The sequence below is a fragment of the Terrapene carolina genome, unplaced genomic scaffold, assembly GCF_002925995.2.
Source record: "Terrapene carolina triunguis isolate 2854851 unplaced genomic scaffold, T_m_triunguis-2.0 Scaffold604, whole genome shotgun sequence".
Lineage (NCBI taxonomy): Eukaryota > Metazoa > Chordata > Testudines > Emydidae > Terrapene > Terrapene triunguis.
The window spans coordinates 1,385,265-1,403,601 of NW_020664955.1; the positions used below are offsets into that span (position 1 = coordinate 1,385,265).

An 18,337-nucleotide genomic window follows, 5' to 3' on the forward strand; every position below is an offset into this window, starting at 1 on the left:
GCACTTTACAAATAGAGTATGAGCCTCATTAGCACCCTGTGAGGTAGGTCAGTTTTATCCTCTTTATATACACGTGCACACCCAAGCAGGGAAACCAAAGGGAATAGAAGTGATTTGATCAAGGTCACTGAGAGTTAGTGCTAGAGCTGGGAATAGAATCTAGATTTCCTGACTCTCTCAAAACAATCCTGATCCACCAAGGTACAGCTCCTTGATTTTTACAAGACCCATTTAACTGCATTAAGGGATTTTTAAATGAAGAAAATATTTATTGGTGCACCAGGGTGGGTCCTGTATTCTCTCTTCCTAGAAAGCCATAGACTAGGATGTTCCCTAGTTTTAGCAGCAGTTTCCAGTTCTGCATTTTGCCCAGGTGAGTTTGTTGCTTGGCTACTTGGACAGAGGAGGACTGTATTCCCTCCTTCGGATAGGGCCACCTCACAGGTACCTGTGTGATGTAGGGGTGTGTCTAGATTGAAACCTGATGCCTCATCCTTGGGCTGATGTGGGGGTGGAGGGAGGAGGGACATGTTCCTTCACGCACACAGCTAATGAAGACAGAGAAAGAAACTCCAGGACTTACTTTCTCAGCTGAAGACAGGAACAAGGGGAGTTTTTTCACCTTTTTCCCCCAGAAGTCTCACCCTAGACCTGTGCTCTGGAGGAGTCAGTCCAGAGCCAAAAGAAGATGAGCTTAACCTGGCGCAAAGGTTTTTACAGGCAGGAAGTAAACAAAATTGTGTGGGAGCTGCCCAGAAGATATACCTCCATCAATCCAGTGGGATCCGGGGCTTATGGCTCTGTCTGGTGAGTAGGTCTTGGCCTTTCTTCTTTCAAGGGCCCTGGCAGGAAGGAACGGGGTGGGGGTATTTAAAGCATGGCTCACGGGAAGAAAACAGGGGAGGTGCCTCTTAGCTGTCCTCCATTATGAAATAAATTTGCATGTTAGATGAAGGTTTATTTCCTGCCTGCCATACCTTAAGTCACTTTCAGCTTGAGCAGCTGTTCTGTGTGTGTGTTTACTGCCTGAAGAGCTGGGCCTCCCTAACCCTAAATTACTACATTTTGGGGAGAGGTGCTGCTGTACTGATCACGCTCCAGGTGATGGGGACTAGAGGCTCATTCCTTCTGTTTGATTTTATTTGTTCAGTCCCTTGGTTTCCTCACTCTCTCTGATGAACCGGACAGCCAGCCCCTGCTATGCTCTGTCCCAGGGGTAGGAACTAGGCAGAGCTAGTAGTTGTAGGGGGAAAAAATCTGTTTCAAAGGTTGACGTTGCTTCCCCCCAAAAAAAGATTTTGGGGCCTCTTGTTCCCCAAAGGGAAGATGGGATTCTGCTGCTGGTCCTATACCAATATCCTGGTTTAAACTAATACAGCCTGTCTAGACTGGAACCTCTTGCCAGTTTAATGATTAATTCTGAGCCTAGGAAGGGACAAGACAGACAGAAAAACAAAGCATAGTCATTCAATCCAATCAGCTGGGCAAAGGCAGCTAATACAAAAATGAATGTATAGGGTCAGATTCTGCTCAGTTGCATGTGTGTAAATCTAGAGTAACTCCACTGACCTTAATGAGTTACTCTCAGTTTATGAAATCAGAATCTAGTCCATACACCAATACACAAAGACAAGAGAGAGATTTATTCCCTGTACTAGGTATTCTGCAGGAAATATCCTGCCTGATTGTCATTACCAGGGTCACATAATATACCTAATTCATAGTCCTGGGACCATTGGACTTACACCCTGGTTAGCTGTTTTTTGATGCATAAACAGGGTCTGGAAGATTTGTTTTCTCTACTTGTTTTTCATATTAGACATAGAAATTTTGTCTACTTTAAAAGACGACAGGTCCCTGGAGAAAGAGTAGAATTATGGCAGCACAAGAAGCAAAAGAGAGTCACAGAAAGAAAGGGTTTTTTTTCACTCCAATCACTTGAAATTGTATTTTGGGTCATATCTATTTAATTTCAATAGCTAACATTCTTTCTCCAAAATGTTCGTCTTTATTAACGATTCGACATCTCTGCCCCTTCAATTGCTATGTGCATGCTCCTAATAGGCTTCTCCAGCAAAATCAGGGAAAACCAGACTTAATATTCTTGACATTTGTAAAGGTTAAAAAAAAAACACACACACACATTTTAAAGGAGGGGGAGAAATGATCCTTCCAGATCTTCTTTATGAAGCCTAAAGCAAAAAGAAAAACACAAACAAAAGAAATCCTTTACTGCTCCCTTAAATAAAACCGGTCTCTAGCTCAGCTGATGTGGAAACTCCCAAAAAACAGCAGCTTGTTTGCCCTAAATGACACCCATTAGACTAAACCGGGTAGTGCCAGAACTCCATGGATGACGAATGCTTGCTGGTTTTGGTGCTGATTCCTGGATGAAGTACAAGTGGAAGCTTGTGGAATTAGGATTTGCTGTCCTCTGCTGGGAACCACTGGGATGTTTCTTTCTACAATAGTCCATATATTTGGGTTTCTTTAAAGCTCTATATGCGATTACGGCTACTTAAATAGAAGCAAATAGAGCAAGTTACAAAAGCTTCCCCAATTCCCCTGAAAAACTAATTCCTTTGTTAAATTTCTTTGTTAAAATAAAATATTTGTTTAATAATTTCTATAGCAGATTTCACAGGTCTGTATAGAGAGTTAGTTTTGATCAGGTTTGAGTAATTGAGTAATTCTGATGCGGCTGCATCCAGAGGTGGTCTGAGACAGACTGAATGAAAATGCTACTGACTAACTTCGCAGGTCAGCCAGGAGCTTGGAAAATTGCTTGTCTGAACCATTAGCTATCATGCAACTATTGCAGATTAGAAACAGTTATTTTGCATAGTGGTTCCCTCCAACCACCCTTGGAAATCCTAGAGCCACTACTGGTCACCAGAGCAAGAACAGGGGCTGTTAGTGTGTGGACGGGTGGTGGTAGGGAGCCCTGCTTTCCTTTCAAAGGTGATAAGAAGAGAAAAGGGACCATCTGGTTTCAAACAGGAAGTAGATATGGGATGAAGTGTGCAATGTGATAATGCTGAAATTCACATGGGTTTGGTCACGCTGCACCACTAGCAGTCACAGCAGGAAAGACATGTTGATTTACAGTTCTCCAGTTTAATGAGCTGAGAGAGAAGGAATTGCAAAGTGACGGGAAGTGCACAGCACAACAAGGAGGCTTGGGCTAGAAAGCCCTGCCTTTCTCTCTCCCTTCAAAAGGCAGCAGCTGGAAGCTCTCAGCCGTAAAACACAGGCAATCTTTCACAGCCATCCAGGGTTGACTGGTTCAGCGAGGTGTGGTGCAGTTCATTATGGAGGTTCCTCTTCAAATGCTTTCACCCTGAAAAGAATCTGAAGAATCATAGCAGTCTCTGGATGACTGCTGCTGATGGCTTTTCTTTCCATCCCTTTGCTGATTATATCGAAGGCCTGCCTTCTCTGCAACTCTGCCACGGGACTTTGAGAGAAGAGGTGTCACTGAATTGCTTCATATGGAGAAATAAATAACAGATATGACTGGGGGACTCTCTTGTACCCTCTTGACAGCATGGGGCTAGGAGCCAAGAACTCCAAAGTGAAGTTCACTCGACTCCAAATCTTGGTTTTGACACTGACTCCCTCTGTTGTCGTTTTTGCATCAATTTCATATCTATAGAATGGGGATAATACCTACCTTACCTTATAGCTTTGTTGTGAGCATGAATATAGTAATATTTATACATTTTTTGAACATGAAAAGCACTTTCAAGTGCTGAATACTATTAACTGTCTTTAAAAAAAATCCACCTGTATACACCGTTAATACCAAATGTGTAGCACAAAGTACTTTCATGTTCAGAACACTTTACAAACATTATCAAATTAATTCATAGATTTTTTTTAAGGCCCTGAGAGATTATTGTGACCATCTAATCTGACCTCCTGCATAACACAAGCCAGAGAATTCCACCTGGTAATTTCTGCATCAAGCCCATCAATTCTGTTTGGGCTAAAGCATATATTTTAGAAAGACATCCAAATTTTGATTTTGAGACTTCAAATGTACATTGTGGAAAGATCAAGGAAAAAGTTCCATTTTTCCTTGATCAGCTCCGGATTCCAGTATCCATCCCTTCCTCTTAGGCTACTTGTTGGATTAACATTGCATCGTCCATGAAAACTCATTGCTTAACTCAGAACTGGTTTTATCTGTTTGCCACAGTTCAGCCATAGATAAGAAGACGGGGGAGAAAGTGGCCATCAAGAAGCTGTGCCGACCATTCCAGTCGGTGATCTTTGCCAAGAGATCATACAGGGAGCTCATGCTGCTGAAGCACATGCAACATGAGAATGTGAGTTGCTGCCTCTCTCCATGCGGACACAAGAGAGAGGGCTACAGAGCTTCTCCTATTGAGTTACCGTAAGATCAAGTGATAGTGACTTTAGGGACAAAAGCCCTTATGTTTTTCCTGAAGCTGCTGCAAGGTGGGCTTCACCGTCAATCACTCCTGGGGGGAATTCTGCGCCACTGCGCATGCTCAGAGTTTATGTCTTCCGCAGATTTCTTTGCTTCCCTGCAGAAAAATTACTTTCTGACTGGGAAGCAAAGAGAAGCCACAAAAGCAGTCATGCAACCCTCTCCAGCAGTATGTTTCGGGTGCTCAGGGCAGCCGGTAGAGAGGTAAATCACTGTGGGGTAGGTAGCGGGACTGGGGAAGAGCTGGCTGGTGTCTCCTACCTTGTGCCGGGCTCAGCTGCTAGTCCCGGCTAGGCTGGGGAGGATGGGCCTTCCTCTTCCCCTGCACAGCATCCGGGGCTAAGTCAGATCCACCCCCAGATTTCTCCCTGAGCTGCAGGAAGCTCTGCAAACTCCCCCCTCCCCCTGTTTCCTGCACCCATTGTTCCTCAGCTGCAGGGGGAGGGATCCATGTGCAGGGAGCTGTTCCCCCAGCCGCCCAACCCCTGTATATTCAGACTCCCTTATACCCGGACCCTCCGCCAAGCCTCACCCCCCTGCACTCAGAACCCCCTCTGATGAGCCCACTCCCCATGCACCTAGATCACCCCGACGAGCCCCCCACACCGAGATCCCCACCCCGACGAGCCCCAACCAGCTGCACCTGGGTCCCCACCCCACTGAGCCCCCCACACGGACACCCCCCTTGGATCCTGCCTTGCTGAGCCTGCCTGCCCACACTTGGTGCACCTGGCATAGAGGGACCGGGCCCTGGGGTGTTTCTGGGGCAGGCGTGGTCCTTGCACTGTGTCAGGGTTGGGTACAGCCTCACCGCTGAGTCAGTGTCTTTGGGGGAGGGGGAGCTGCATAGTGATCTCCCACCTCTGTGCAGCCAGTGGCCTGTGCTCCCCAATGCCATGCTGGAGCCTCTACATTTATTTGACAAATAAAATCTGCAGAATTTTAAAATATTGTGCGCAGAATTTTCATTTTTTTAAGCACAGAATTTTTAATTGTTTTGGCACAGAATGCCCCCAGGAATAGCCTATGGACACCCAGCCTGATGTAGAGGGACCCCACCCTTTTTGGAGTTTAGAGAAAAATTCAGTTTCCATGTTCAGTTCCCATTTCCGTGGGTTCTTTGTCGCTGCCGCCCTGCTATTGCTCCAAGAGTGAAGTTGGACTTGCAGCACAGACAAATGTTCAGTCTGTTTGTAAGAGAGGAAATAGCCTTAAAGCCCATTGACGAGAGTCTAAATCCCTCACATGGAATCCTAAAGTGTCACTGACCCATGACTCTTGAGTTGCGAGCTGTTACAGAGAATACCGCTCTTCCAGTGTGTGTACTTTCCAGTCTTACATTTACCCACTTATCCCACAGGTCATTGGGTTGCTTGATGTCTTCACCTCAGCCACCTCCTTCAATGGATTCCAGGACTTGTAAGTTTTTTGTGGGTTTTTTTACCAAGTGGTTTGCATTCGCTATAGGTTCCGTCGTTATCCAGGACAATGGCAGATTTAGCACTTGAAGAAGGAAGTTTGTCATGCTGAGAAGCAATCCCATGAGTTGATTTGAAAAGGGGCCAATCTAAAGCTAGAGATACCTGAATAAAATTACATTAGGAAGGTTAGAAGCACAGATCAGCTCCAGTTGGTAAAATATCTGAGAAAAATATAAGTAAGCAGCTCATACACACCATATTCTGGGAGAATGGATCAGACGTATTGGTTTATATCATGTAAATACCAGAAACTGGTACCTAGATATAATGGTAATGGGCACATTAGATATTCCTAAGATAGAACGATGTATGTTAGCGTAGTGATTTATATGTCATGCTGGTGTATTGAGGGCACAGGGACAATAACAAAATATTTGTCAGATCCTAGACTACTAAAACTGAAACAATTTTAAAAATCTATTTTTTGTCACCTTTTATGTTGATCTGTTTTTCTTTTTTTGGTGCGGGGGGAGGCTGGGCATTGCCTTCAGCTTGGATGGTGAAGCTAGACCGGCCAGGGTTGAGGCACTGTGGGGATCAGTCTGGGACCTGAGACAGCAGTTTTGAAAAATTCTCTGTAAAAATCCATAAGCTATTTCACACACCTGATTTGCTTATCGCTGATGATGGAAGACTTTAAAGCTATGAACAGCGCTTTCTCTCTCGCTCTCATATTTGGTATCTTGCAATGGGCACAATGAGGACGACTGATTTTTCCAAATTCAGGAGAGTAGAAATAACAATTTTCAGAGCAGGTAGCAACTTTAACTTCCTCACTGGTTGTCTTAGTCTGGGGCGGCTCCAGGCACCAGCGCAGCAAGCGCGTGCCTGGGGCAGCAAGCCGCGGGGGGCGGCGTGCCGGTCGCCATGAGGGCAGCAGTCAGGCAGCCTTCGGCGGCATGCCTGTGGGAGGTCCGCCGGTGCCGCGACTTCGGCGGCAATTCGGCGATGGGTATGCCGAAGACGCGGGACCGGCAGATCACCCGTAGAAACGCCGCCGAATCCGCGTGACCAGCGGACCGCCCACAGGCATGCCGCCGAAGGCCGCCTGACTGCCGTGCTTGGGGCGGCAAAAAACATAGCGCCACCCCAGGTCTTAGTAACCCAGTGACACACTAAGGCTTGCTGCAACTGATCTGATCTTCATAGCGAGAACAAGGCTAGCATGGCTCCCTATGTTTTTCTCCTAGACTCAGGGACTTATCTTACTGCCTTTTAGCTACCTGGTGATGCCGTACATGCGGACAGATTTACAAAAGATCATGGGACATGAGTTCAGTGATGAAAAGATCCAGTACCTGGTCTATCAAATGCTGAAAGGTTTGAAGGTAGGTGGGTCTGGAATAGTTAAAAGCAAGAACTGGTTTCTGAGGGATTTACACATTGAATCACCAGGTCTGCCTTACGAGTAGACTTCGCTCTGTATTATCCCTGAGTGGATCCTTAAATCATGGACAGACTAACCTGTAGGATCATCCTTATAATACAATTCATGTCTCCATGCTTATCCATTGAAAAGTCATTTTTCCTGCTGAACTAATCTGGATCTAACACACATCAATCGGAAGTAGAGTTGGGCAGGAAATGGTTATCCCATCCCATGAAACTTTGAGATTTCAAGTGTTTTCCTGGTCTGCAATGGGATGAAACTGAGACGTTTCAAAATTTTTGATGAAAAACTAGAGGCCTGGGCTACACTGTGGGGGCGTTCGAACTAAGATACACAACTTCAGCTATGCTATTCGCGTAGCTGAAGTCGAAATATCTTAGTTCGACTTACCTGGCCATCCTCATGGCGGCGAATCGACCGCCGCGACTCCCCCATCAACTCCGCTTACTCCTCCTGCCGAGGTGGAGTACAGGCGTCGATTCGGGGATCGATTTATCGTGTCTAGATGAGACGCGATAAATCGATCCCCGATACATCGAACACTACCTGCCGATCCGGACTAGCCAATAGCCCAGCATTAGGGCAGCCATAACCACTGGGCTGTTGGTTATTCTGGGATAGGTGTCTCTCTCTGGTTTCCCATCTTGAGAAACTTTTGCTGACAGAAGTTTCGTTGCTCCCGCAGAAACATTTTGTTTTGACAAATTATTTTCTGACCCCAAAAAAAGGCTAATTGAAAAATTCCTGACCTGCTTTCATTGAAAACTTATACTTCAGAGGTATCAGAGGTGGCTTTGGTTTTTCATATTGGTCATCAGGTGACTTAACCAATTCAATCCATCATAAGTCATGCAATTTCTTGCTAGGGAGGCAGTTGGCTTGTTCTGTTCAAGTCACCGCAGCCCAAGATTCCTTAGCAAAACTATTGATGGTGGCAAGAGGCTTTTAGCAAGTGGAGCGTCTGTTGGTTCCCTCATTCCATCTGCTTTTAGAGAAAACACATGGAATGCAATTTCCTCAGTTACTATGAGCCAAGAATGTCCGTTTTTAAACCAACAATGACGAAGTGGAATGGTAAAAGACAGCCCCTTATAACAATCTGAACACTGAACTGTGGAACTAATGATTAATAATACTTCACACTAGACTGCCCTCCAGCTACAATTCTCACAGTGCTTTATGAACATTAGGGACTTAAACTCCACAACGCCTCTTTCCCCAGATCACTGTGAAACCCAGATGGAGGAAACCATTGCACAAAGAGGTTAAATGACTTGCCCAAAATCACTTAGTGAGCGTGGGGAGAGGTTAGAGTAGAACCAGTATCTCAACTCCTAATCTTGTGCTTTAGCCGCTAGACTCTGTTTCCTTCCTATATGACTTGATAGGTAGAATAACCACAACTCATGCAATTTAGTGATTACATTCCTTCTTACAATGAGCCCTTACCTGCTCACTAGATAAGTTTGAGGCTTCTAAGATGATAGTTGATTTAAGTAACTTCCATGCCATACCAGCTATGCCTCTTCAAGAAGTGTTCTAATTCCAGCTATTGTAAAGAACGTAGTGTAGGGAATGGGTTTCACTTGGGTTTCTAGCAGGAGTTTCTTCTTCCTATTTGTGACCTGTGCTGTAGAGCCACAGAGTTGGGAGCGGGGATTTTGCAGAAGAAGAATGCAGGTTGCTTTGGTCTCAATAGACAGGCTCTGTTGCTAACACATGTTTCTCCTATGGGGAAGTGAAAGATTTGCTTGCTGGTGATCACACTGTGGCTTCCCTTTTCATTGCAGTACATTCATTCTGCTGGAATCATTCACCGGGTAAGTTCATGTGCACTGTTACTCTGCTTTTATTTCTGTTCTCCGAGAGAAGCACAACTCAGCCAGAATGTTAACAGCTTCTCCCGTAGCCTTGAACGTATTCTCACTAAGAACCTTGGCCTTTAAGTTCTCCCTAAACTAGTTCTCCCTCTTCCCTTTTGCTGCCTCATTCCCTTCCTACCTGTGTTGGCCTGGATTTGCTCTGTGGGCAATGCAATATTTTGCAACAGGCTGTGGAGAATTTTGTGATGCCTTCTGATTAATGAAAGATGCGTCAGAAAAGAAAATAATCCTTGTAACTACTCTGGGATGTTGTCTCCACTGCTGTGGCAAGAGTGGATTCAGGATGCGATGATACAACAAACCAAAGGCCAAGCTGAGACTTGGCTGAGATTTATATTGTTGAATTGCAATTTGCTTTGTGTCCTGATTGCTCTGCTCTCGTCTGCTGCAGGACCTGAAGCCAGGCAATCTGGCTGTGAACGAAGACTGTGAACTAAAGGTAGGAAAGAAGGTGCCACTTCATGGCTTGCGAAACATGCGGCGTGTTGGGTGGCTGGTGAACCGCTCTGAGTGCGTGAATCCTGTTGTTAACGTACCAGTGTGGTTCTTAATGTATCCTGTTCAGCAAAGTATTTAACACCGTGTCTGTTGAATCAATGGGACTATTCATGTGCTTGACGTTCGGACATGCTCCAGTACCTTGCTGAATCAGGGCCTGAGGCTGGAGTGAACATCCTGCACTGGGTGCAGTTCCTACTGCACTCTGACGTGCACAGCAATACCTTACAGAACTTCAATGCCCTAGGGCCACATCTATATTAGAAGAATAACCCAAGGATGATAACCGAGGGCAGCCACAGTTCCCCTGCGCTCCCATCGGCTAGAGCTGAAGACCTATTGTAGACAAAGCCATTTTCAACTCCTGGTAGAAAAGGCTTGTTAGAGTCCGGGTGGAAGGAAGGGCCTGCTTTGCTGGGAATTGCTAAAAGCGATTTGGCCCTGTCTACGCTAAAGGTCAGGCCAAAGCATTTCCAGCTCCCGCTGGAGGAACATAGGTAGCAACAGGATGTTTTCATAGGAGAGTTGTTATTTCGTTGGAGAATGGCTTGGCTTACAGGACACAGAACAGTCCTGTGAAAAATAAGGATCACCACCTTCCTAAAACATATGTTCTATTGGTCACACACACACTACAGATTCCTTCTGCGGGGCTGCAGGCTACAACTGGTTTTGCAGCCTGGCTGTAATTCACAGTGCAATTAAGACAAACCTGTTAGAACCATTGGCTGGGGTGGCTCTGGTGTAGCAGTGAGGCTATAGCTCTCTGATGGGATCCACTTCATATCCTCATGGAAACAGGTTCTCTTTTGCCTGCAGGATCTCTTTTCCTTCCCTCACTATCTCCCTCCTCCATTGATCTGTAGATCTTGGACTTTGGCTTGGCGAGACACGCAGACGCTGAGATGACTGGCTACGTTGTGACGCGTTGGTACAGAGCACCAGAAGTCATTCTGAACTGGATGCATTACAACCAGACCGGTGAGTTAAATCCCTTCAGCCGTGGCTCTCTGGAGATCATTACTGCGACCCCCTCGGGAGGGTTAGTGTGGATCACACACAACCCTCCTCTATTGGCTGTTAAGTTGAGGAGGAACAAAAAGCACCTTATCTCCAGCAGCAGTTATGAGGCTCCCGGCTAATCAAGCATCAGGAGACCGCTCCACCCAAAGCTGTCACCATTGGGAAAGCTGAAACCCAAGGTTGTAGTAACCGAGAAGCTACAGTTGATGGGAGAAGGGGGTTGAAGGTGGGAGCAAAACCACGCCAATGACTAAATAACTCAGCAGACATTACTGTAGTCCCCAAAGCAGGACAAAGCCCCTGAACTGTGTTTCTCCTCCCTCTCCCGGCCTTGTTCTTTTCTCATGCGCCTCTCGGTTTTTTCCTGCACAGTGGACATCTGGTCTGTTGGTTGTATCATGGCAGAAATGCTGACTGGGAAAACCCTGTTTAAAGGAAAAGATTGTATCCTTTCAAATTGGGGCAAACTCCTCTGGGGTGGCCCAGAAGCCCTCTAGCTGTGCCTGAAACGGACACTCTGGGTACTTGTGACTGGGCGTTTACACAGGCATGTGAGGGTGGGGATACTGGGGGAGGAGGGTGTCAACTTGGTACACTGAGGTAAATTCTGCCCTGTGTCCTCTTGCAAGCATACTGCCCTGGCCAGTCAGTGGCGTTCTGTGATGTGGGGAGGAACTGAGGTTATCCATGCAGAGCCCCAAGCCCATTGCAGAACACAGCTCTGTGAGGGCTGCTTGCACACCATGGCAGAAGGGGGCTGGGAGCAGGCCCTGTGGATGCACAGATCCAGCCACCAAAGCCTGCCTAGGAAGGTCACAGCAGCTGGGAGCTATTGCAGCTCTGACTCTGCATTAGGCGTCCCGGAGCCATTTGGAGTAAAGATTCATTCTCCTTAATCCTCACAGACCTTCCTAGCCACACAGCCAGCATACTTGGGCTGTTGGCTAGGTCCAAGATTTGGCCCTAAATAACCTTTAACTCAGCCTGCCAGATCTAGATCAGCTGACCCAGATCTTGAAAGTAACCGGACTCCCAGGAGAGGAGTTTGTGCAGAAACTGGAGGACAAAGCGGTAAGGAAAACACTGTGCCTAGGGCTGTACTTCTGAATGCATTGCTGTGGAAACCACATGAAAATAAGTTATTTTTACATTGTCTTTGACATGTGCCTGCGTGTGGTTTTTAGTAACATAAATCATCCTAACTAAGGCAGTGGCCTTGGCATCTATCCCTGCAAGTGGCACCTCCAAAGCATTTGACTTTAAAAGAAAGTCCTATTTACCAATGAGTGAAAGTATTCCTTTAAAGGGGGTGAACAGAGAGTGTAGGAGTTGAGAGTCAGGACTCCTTGGTTCTGGGCCAGAGGCAGCTGGCGACTCATTGTGTGACCTCGGGCAGATCATTCCACCTCTCTGTAACCCAGTTGAGCCCTCTGTAAGCTTGGGATATTTTTGTACCTCACAGGGGTGTCGTAGGGCTCTCTTATTTGTAAAAAAAAAAAAAAAAAAAAAACCCCAACCAGTTCCTCACATGAAAGAGGCCCACAGAAATGTGGAGTCTTGGATAATTTACTACTATCCTGCTCATCTAGGCACGGACCCGATGGACTTTTCTACAGTTTCCTTTGTCTGACTTCAGCATGTCTGTATGCTGTGCATTCCTCTCTCTCTTTCAGGCTAAGAAGTATATCCAGTCCCTTCCCAAGATTCCCAAAATGGATTTATCCCGGCTTTTCCCCAAAGCCAATCCTCTGGGTAAGTCATCTTCATGTAAGCGGGGGAATGGTCCCGCTATTGTGGGGAACTTTCCTGGCTTCTGCACTACCCCGGTGAAGTGGGCTAGCGAAAGGATCTGAGTCCTCGCTCCCACTTCCTTTACCCAGAGGCCTCCCTGCCCTTGAGGATTCCCCTTCCACTCTCCTGTCTGGCAGAGTCCTCGTAAACCCCGACAAGGCTGGGCCCAGGATTCCTGGGGGGCTCGACCCCCAACCCTGCTGTGGTCACCCAGGACAGGGGCAAGGGTGTCCCCACTCCGGGGTACTCTCTCTGCACTGGGCACCTCCCTGACCCACTGATCATTTCATACAATTTAAAGCAAATACAAGTTGTTTAATTAACAATTAATTTTAAAAAAGAATAAGGAAAAATGGGAAAGGTTAAAGGAAACACATCACCCTGCTCTGTGGCGGGAACATCACAAACAGTGTCTCTGGAACGTCAGGGCAGGTCACAGTCTGTTCCTTGTAGGTCCCAGGCTCCTTCTCAGGCCCTGGCTGTGCTGCAGAGACGCTGTGGGTTGGACACTTGCTCTGGCAGTGGCCACACGCTCTCAGGCTCTAGGTGGCAGGACACTTTTTCCCAGCGTCGCCCCCGCCCTGTCAGGGGGAACGATCCCCCTCCAAGTCTGGCCTGCAGAGCCTCTTGGCTGAGGCGTCTCCCTGTGCTGGGCCCACTGCCCAGGGTCCCCCTCACTCTCCCCAGCTGCTCACCGCACCCAGCTCCGGACTGCTCCAGCTCCGGACTGCTCCAGCCCCAGCTCCAGCTCCACACTGCCTCAGCACTGCTGCTGCTGCTGCTGCTCTGCCTTCAGCTCCCTGGGCTTCTTCTCTGGCCTCTCGGGCTCTGGTTGCTACAGCTCTCCTCCCAGGGCAGGTCTGCTCTCTCTGGGCTGTGCTCTGGCTTTGGGGCTGCAGCTCTGCTTCCAGCGGCTTAACTCGGGCCCCTGCTCTCTCCTTAGCTCAGCCCCACTCTGTCTGACCCAGGCAATTCCAGTTCACACGGAGGACAGGGACCCCCCTGGCCTCCTGACTCTCTGATTAGGCTGCCCGCCCTGTCAATCAGGCTGATCTGGAGCATTGGCCTCTCCCCATTGTTCCTGGGGACTGTCAGTCTCAGGCTCCTGATTTGCCATCGACCCTTCCCCTTTTAGTGCTGGGAGCTAGCCAACCAAAACACCCCCACTGAATGTTAGTAAGGGGGCAACAGTCCCCTTACATTCAGTATTTCTCCCACGCCACTTCCAGTCCATTATAAGGCAGTTTGTCACAATGTTCATGGACTCCAGGACTTTTCCTTTCTTTTAGACCTTACGACTTCTTGCTGCCTGTGTCCCCTACAGGGGCTAATGATGTTTCTCTTACTTATCAGCCCTTTCCACGGGGGCTGACAATACGTAAAATTAAGTGGCAAAACAATTATTATCGACATTAAAATAGCAGTTTTCTGCTGTTCTTTGCGCTCTCCCTTCCCCTGCCCTTAAAATAACAAGACCCAGGACTTTTGGCACTTTTCCCAAACTTGTGAATTTTTTCTCATGACTGCGAACCCAGCCTTAGTCATAAATATCTCTCAGCTCCGTAGTGCTGTGGTGACGGGGAGAATGGGACTGACTTAAGTGCAGAATGTTAGTCCATCTGGAGACTTCTGTGGCGCCTCTTCCAAGCTCACTTTTTCCTACAGTCAAAGGAACCTAGTTCTATGAACAAATTTAGAAGGAAACTTCTGGCCTTACACACACTTGTGAGGACAGGATGGAGACATACCTGCGAAGGGAAGACAATCCTATACAACCCAGTTCACTTTGGTTTCCAAGAATCCAGAGGTCATTAGATCATGGCTGGGGTCATTAGATTTACTGAACTGAAGGCCACATTTGCCTTAAGTCAGGAGCTTGAGGGTCACACCTAATTTGCTTAAAATAGAGCAGACAGCACCTGCACTCATAATTCAGTTCACAGCATGCGATGCTCCCTCGTAAGCCAAGCGGCATGGCTTCTTGTCCGAAGAGAGACCATTGTGTAAAATGGAACCTGGAGAATGCAGCTTCCCACACCTTCCTATGGAACAAGGCCAGTAGCTGATCACACTATAGAACTCTCTAGGCCCCAGTTGGCCAATGGAATGTACTTTGGCCACAATTGAGCTCCAGGATCAAGTTGCCTAGAGCAAACCAGGCGGTATCCATGTTACCCCTCTTTCCTTTGTTCTTTTCCCAGACCCAAGGCAGCGCGATCTTTGGCAAGGGGCACAGAGAGTTGCATACACTGCTTCAGCCACCTTTTACTAGGGAAAGTATATGAATCACTTCCCAACTGCGTATCGGATATCGGGTCATTTTTGATACAAAGTTGGTAACTGAAATTTGTTTACGCGTTCATGGTAAAAAGTAAGCCTCCTACAATGAACTGTTTCCCCTCATAGGTCTTAGATGTGGGTAAGCAGAGCTCCACCAAACTCTGAAACTTTAAAGCAGTAAAACCAAGAAGGAAATCAGCCTGCCTTTGGCATTTCCTGCCTTCCTGTTTACCAAGCCTAGTATAGATTACTTTATAGATTACTTGGGTTGCTTATATTTGCTTTGTAAAATACTTTTGCCCCCCCACAACACAGATCGGAACTGAAAGAATTTTAAACTTGAAGTCACTTCTCACTATTGATGTCCTTGAAGCTTGCTTGGTTTCAACAATGAAGCTAGATAGCTCTGTTTTACTTTTCCCTCCCTAATTTTCAATAACTTGCACGAGGTTATGTTTATGTTCGCAGCGCTGCAAGGGAAAGCTTAAACGACAGAAAAAAAAACATTAAACTGTGAAACATTTCTTCTCTTTGTGTTTTGTATCCCTTCCCCCTTTCCATTCTTTCAAACAAAATTTAAGTTTGGGATATAAACTAGCTGATGTTTGGCCTGTTGATTTTACTGCCGCTGTACTGATGGGAACTTCTGCCCACTAGAAACCCATTATATTCTTGGATGCTAGGAGCATGAGCCCCAAGGTCCTCGCAGACTTTATATGCAGGACATCCTAAATATCATTGCTTCACTCACCTAGCCAAGTATTCCCATCCTTCTGCAGCGGTGGACCTGCTCGACAAGATGCTGCAGCTGGATGTGGAAAAGCGTCTCACAGCCACAGAAGCTCTGGCCCATGCATATTTTGACCAATTCCGAGACATTGAGGAGGAGACGGAGGCCCAGCAGTCCTACGACGATTCCTTGGAGCATGAGAAGCTTTCCATAGATGAGTGGAGAAGTAAGATGTTGAACTTTCATGGGTTGCTGTCAGTACCTTGTGTGGAACTTCCTAGTCCCTCTCACTGTCCTGTACGTACCTGCTGAGTATGCCTGATGTCACCCCCACGCCCGTATGCGGCCCCCTACGCACATGCTGCTGCTGTAGTCTCATGCCAATCCTCTTCCCCTAGCCTCTAAGCACTCATTGAAGATACCTTTTGCCTACATCTTTCCAACACCCAGCTATATTTTATCCTTTCAGCCTCCATGTGATGTACCCCTACATCTGAAATCTGCCCCCAGCTCTTATGTGCCCTCATGCTCACGCTCTCTTTAACACCCTCTAGAATCATGTGACAGTATTATTTTATATACACTATTGATACTCATTATCATGTTGTTCATTTTCAAGGGCATACATACAATGAGATTCAGTCCTTCAGTCCGATTGCCCGGAAGGACTCCAAGAGGCGGAGTGGTATGTCATTGTAGTGGCTGGGCCGGCCAAGGTTGGGGCTCAGTCCCCCTGCTGGGTCACAAAAGAGGATGCCTATCAGGATTTGGACCACCTCAGGGCCAGATATTTATCAATATGGGCGTGTGGAACTTCTGTGCATGTGTGGAACACAAGGATGTTGAATACACAAGAGTGTTGGGCTTTGTCCTGTGGGAGGAAACTGCACCAGAAACATCTTTCAGTGCCAAAGATGAATGTATTTCTCATTAAAACCCCAGATGGAAGAATTTTACCTGGTGTTTCTTTGTTTTCTTACTCATTTGCACCAGTTTTTAATTGGCTTTTAACTTGGTTTTCAAGAGTTCGGGTCATAGATGCCGAGTTTCTAATCTGCCAGGGGGTGCTCCGCCCAGGCCCCACCCCACCCCACCCCACCCCTTCCTCCAAGGCCTCAACCCCGCTCTGCCCTGCCCAGTTCTGCCCCCTCCCCTGAGCATGCTGCTCCCTCGCTCCTTCCCCCTTCCTTCCAGCGCTTCCTGACGCTATGAAACAGCTAATCCGCGGGAGGCACTGGGAGGGAGGGGGAGCAGGCACTGAGCAGTGGGGCCTTCTGGCAGGCAGGAGGTGCTGGGGGGAGGTTCTGGTAGGGGAGCTGCCGGTGGGTGCTCAGCCTCCACCATTTTTTTCCCCATGGGTGCTCCAGCCCCAGAGCACCCACGGAGTAGGCGCCTATGGTTTGGGTGTTTCAGGGGGTCCTTCTCACTGTTCCTTCAATGTGCTATTTGCTTCTTTATCAGTTCTTCTAGAAAAGCAATTAAGACTTGCAGGTGGCATCACAGTGACTCAGGTAGGAAAACAGAGTTTATTTGAGAAGCCAACCAGCAGGTTTACTAGTTAGAGAGAGGGACAGGAAGTCAGAACTGACAGGCTTTACCACAAACTCATTATGTGAAGGCTGGCAAGATTCTTAAGACTGAGTTTCCAAAAATGGCCTTTAATTTTGGGTCCCTCTGTTCTTCGGTTTCCAACTTCAGACACCTTAGCCAAATTGTTTGAACTTGGGTGTTTACATTTAGGCACCAAAATCCAAGTTGCCTAATATTCGGAAGTGCTCTGAGATCAGCTTCAAATGAAGAGTTCTGCATATGTACAAAGAACTGTTTTGTCTCCCATTAATGGTTCTGTAACAGATGTAAAAGTATGTTTTGTTCTTTAAAGTAATGTAATAGATAGGTATAGAGGCAAAAGCTGACCAAACGCATTTATTGAATTATTATATATTTGAATCTTTTTACACAGAGTTAAAAAGAAATTCAAAATATGTTATTTTTTTAAAATCATGCAGTTGGCAGCCTGGAGGTATCTTTGTAGCTAAACCAGGCTTTTCAATGTAGCATCAAAAAGTGCAGGGATTGGTTCTTGGCCCTATTCTATTTAACGTTTTTTATCTATGACCTGGAAGATCACATAAAACCATAATTGATAAAATTTGCAGATCACACACACATTGGGGGAGTGGTAAATAATGAAGAGGACAGGTCACTGATTCAGAGCGATCTGGGTTGCTTTGTAAACTGGATGCAAGCAAACAATGTGCATTTTAATATGGTTAAATGTAAATGTATACATCTAAAACCAAAGGATGTAGGCCATTCTTAAGGGATGGGGAGCTCTATCCTGGTGTTGTGGAAAATTGTCCACACTGTTGATTTTGTATCAGACAGCCTGAGGCTCCTTTATTGACAAACAATTTTATGATTTCTGTCTACCCTTCTCCTTTTACTTCCCCCCACCCTTTTCTCCTTCCTCCAGTCCACAGATACAGTTCATCTGACCCTACATACAGTTCACTTGACCAAAGTTTAGGCCTTAGACTATTTTTCCTCCACACTGGGAAGTGGTGACTCTGAAAAAGATTTGGGGTCATGGTGGACAATCAGTTGAACATCAGGTGATGCTACAGCCTAAAGAGCTAATGAAATCCTGGGATGCATAAACAGAGGAATCTCCAGTAGGAGTAGAGAGGTTATTTTTCCTCTGTATTTGGCCCTGGTGCTGGAATACTATGTCCAGCTCTGGTGCCTACAATTCAAGAAGGATGTAGATAAACTGAAGAGGGTTCAGAGAAGAACCACAAAAAT

At 46.7% G+C, this 18,337-nt stretch overlaps 1 protein-coding gene across 1 annotated transcript; it reads left to right on the forward strand.

Annotated features, from left to right (window-relative positions):
• Nucleotides 1-688: 688 nt before the first annotated feature.
• MAPK13 (mitogen-activated protein kinase 13) lies at nt 689-16,432 on the forward strand. The gene is made up of 12 exons (XM_024210517.2): nt 689-807; nt 4,202-4,331; nt 5,817-5,875; nt 7,157-7,265; nt 9,118-9,147; nt 9,602-9,649; nt 10,575-10,689; nt 11,104-11,175; nt 11,723-11,802; nt 12,405-12,483; nt 15,582-15,758; nt 16,152-16,432. Exons 1-12 carry the CDS (start codon nt 689-691, stop codon nt 16,229-16,231), a joined length of 1,098 nt encoding a protein of 365 aa, XP_024066285.1. The 3' UTR covers nt 16,232-16,432.
• Nucleotides 16,433-18,337: the final 1,905 nt, after the last annotated feature.

Excerpts from the sequence above, each read along its gene's own strand:
- MAPK13 (XM_024210517.2), top strand. The coding sequence starts at position 689 with ATGAGCTTAACCTGGCGCAAAGGTTTTTACAGGCAGGAAGTAAACAAA. Across the intron at positions 808-4,201 it reads GGGGCTTATGGCTCTGTCTG|TTCAGCCATAGATAAGAAGA; the intron begins GTGAGTAGGTCT and ends TGTTTGCCACAG. Across the intron at positions 11,803-12,404 it reads AGAAACTGGAGGACAAAGCG|GCTAAGAAGTATATCCAGTC; the intron begins GTAAGGAAAACA and ends TCTCTCTTTCAG.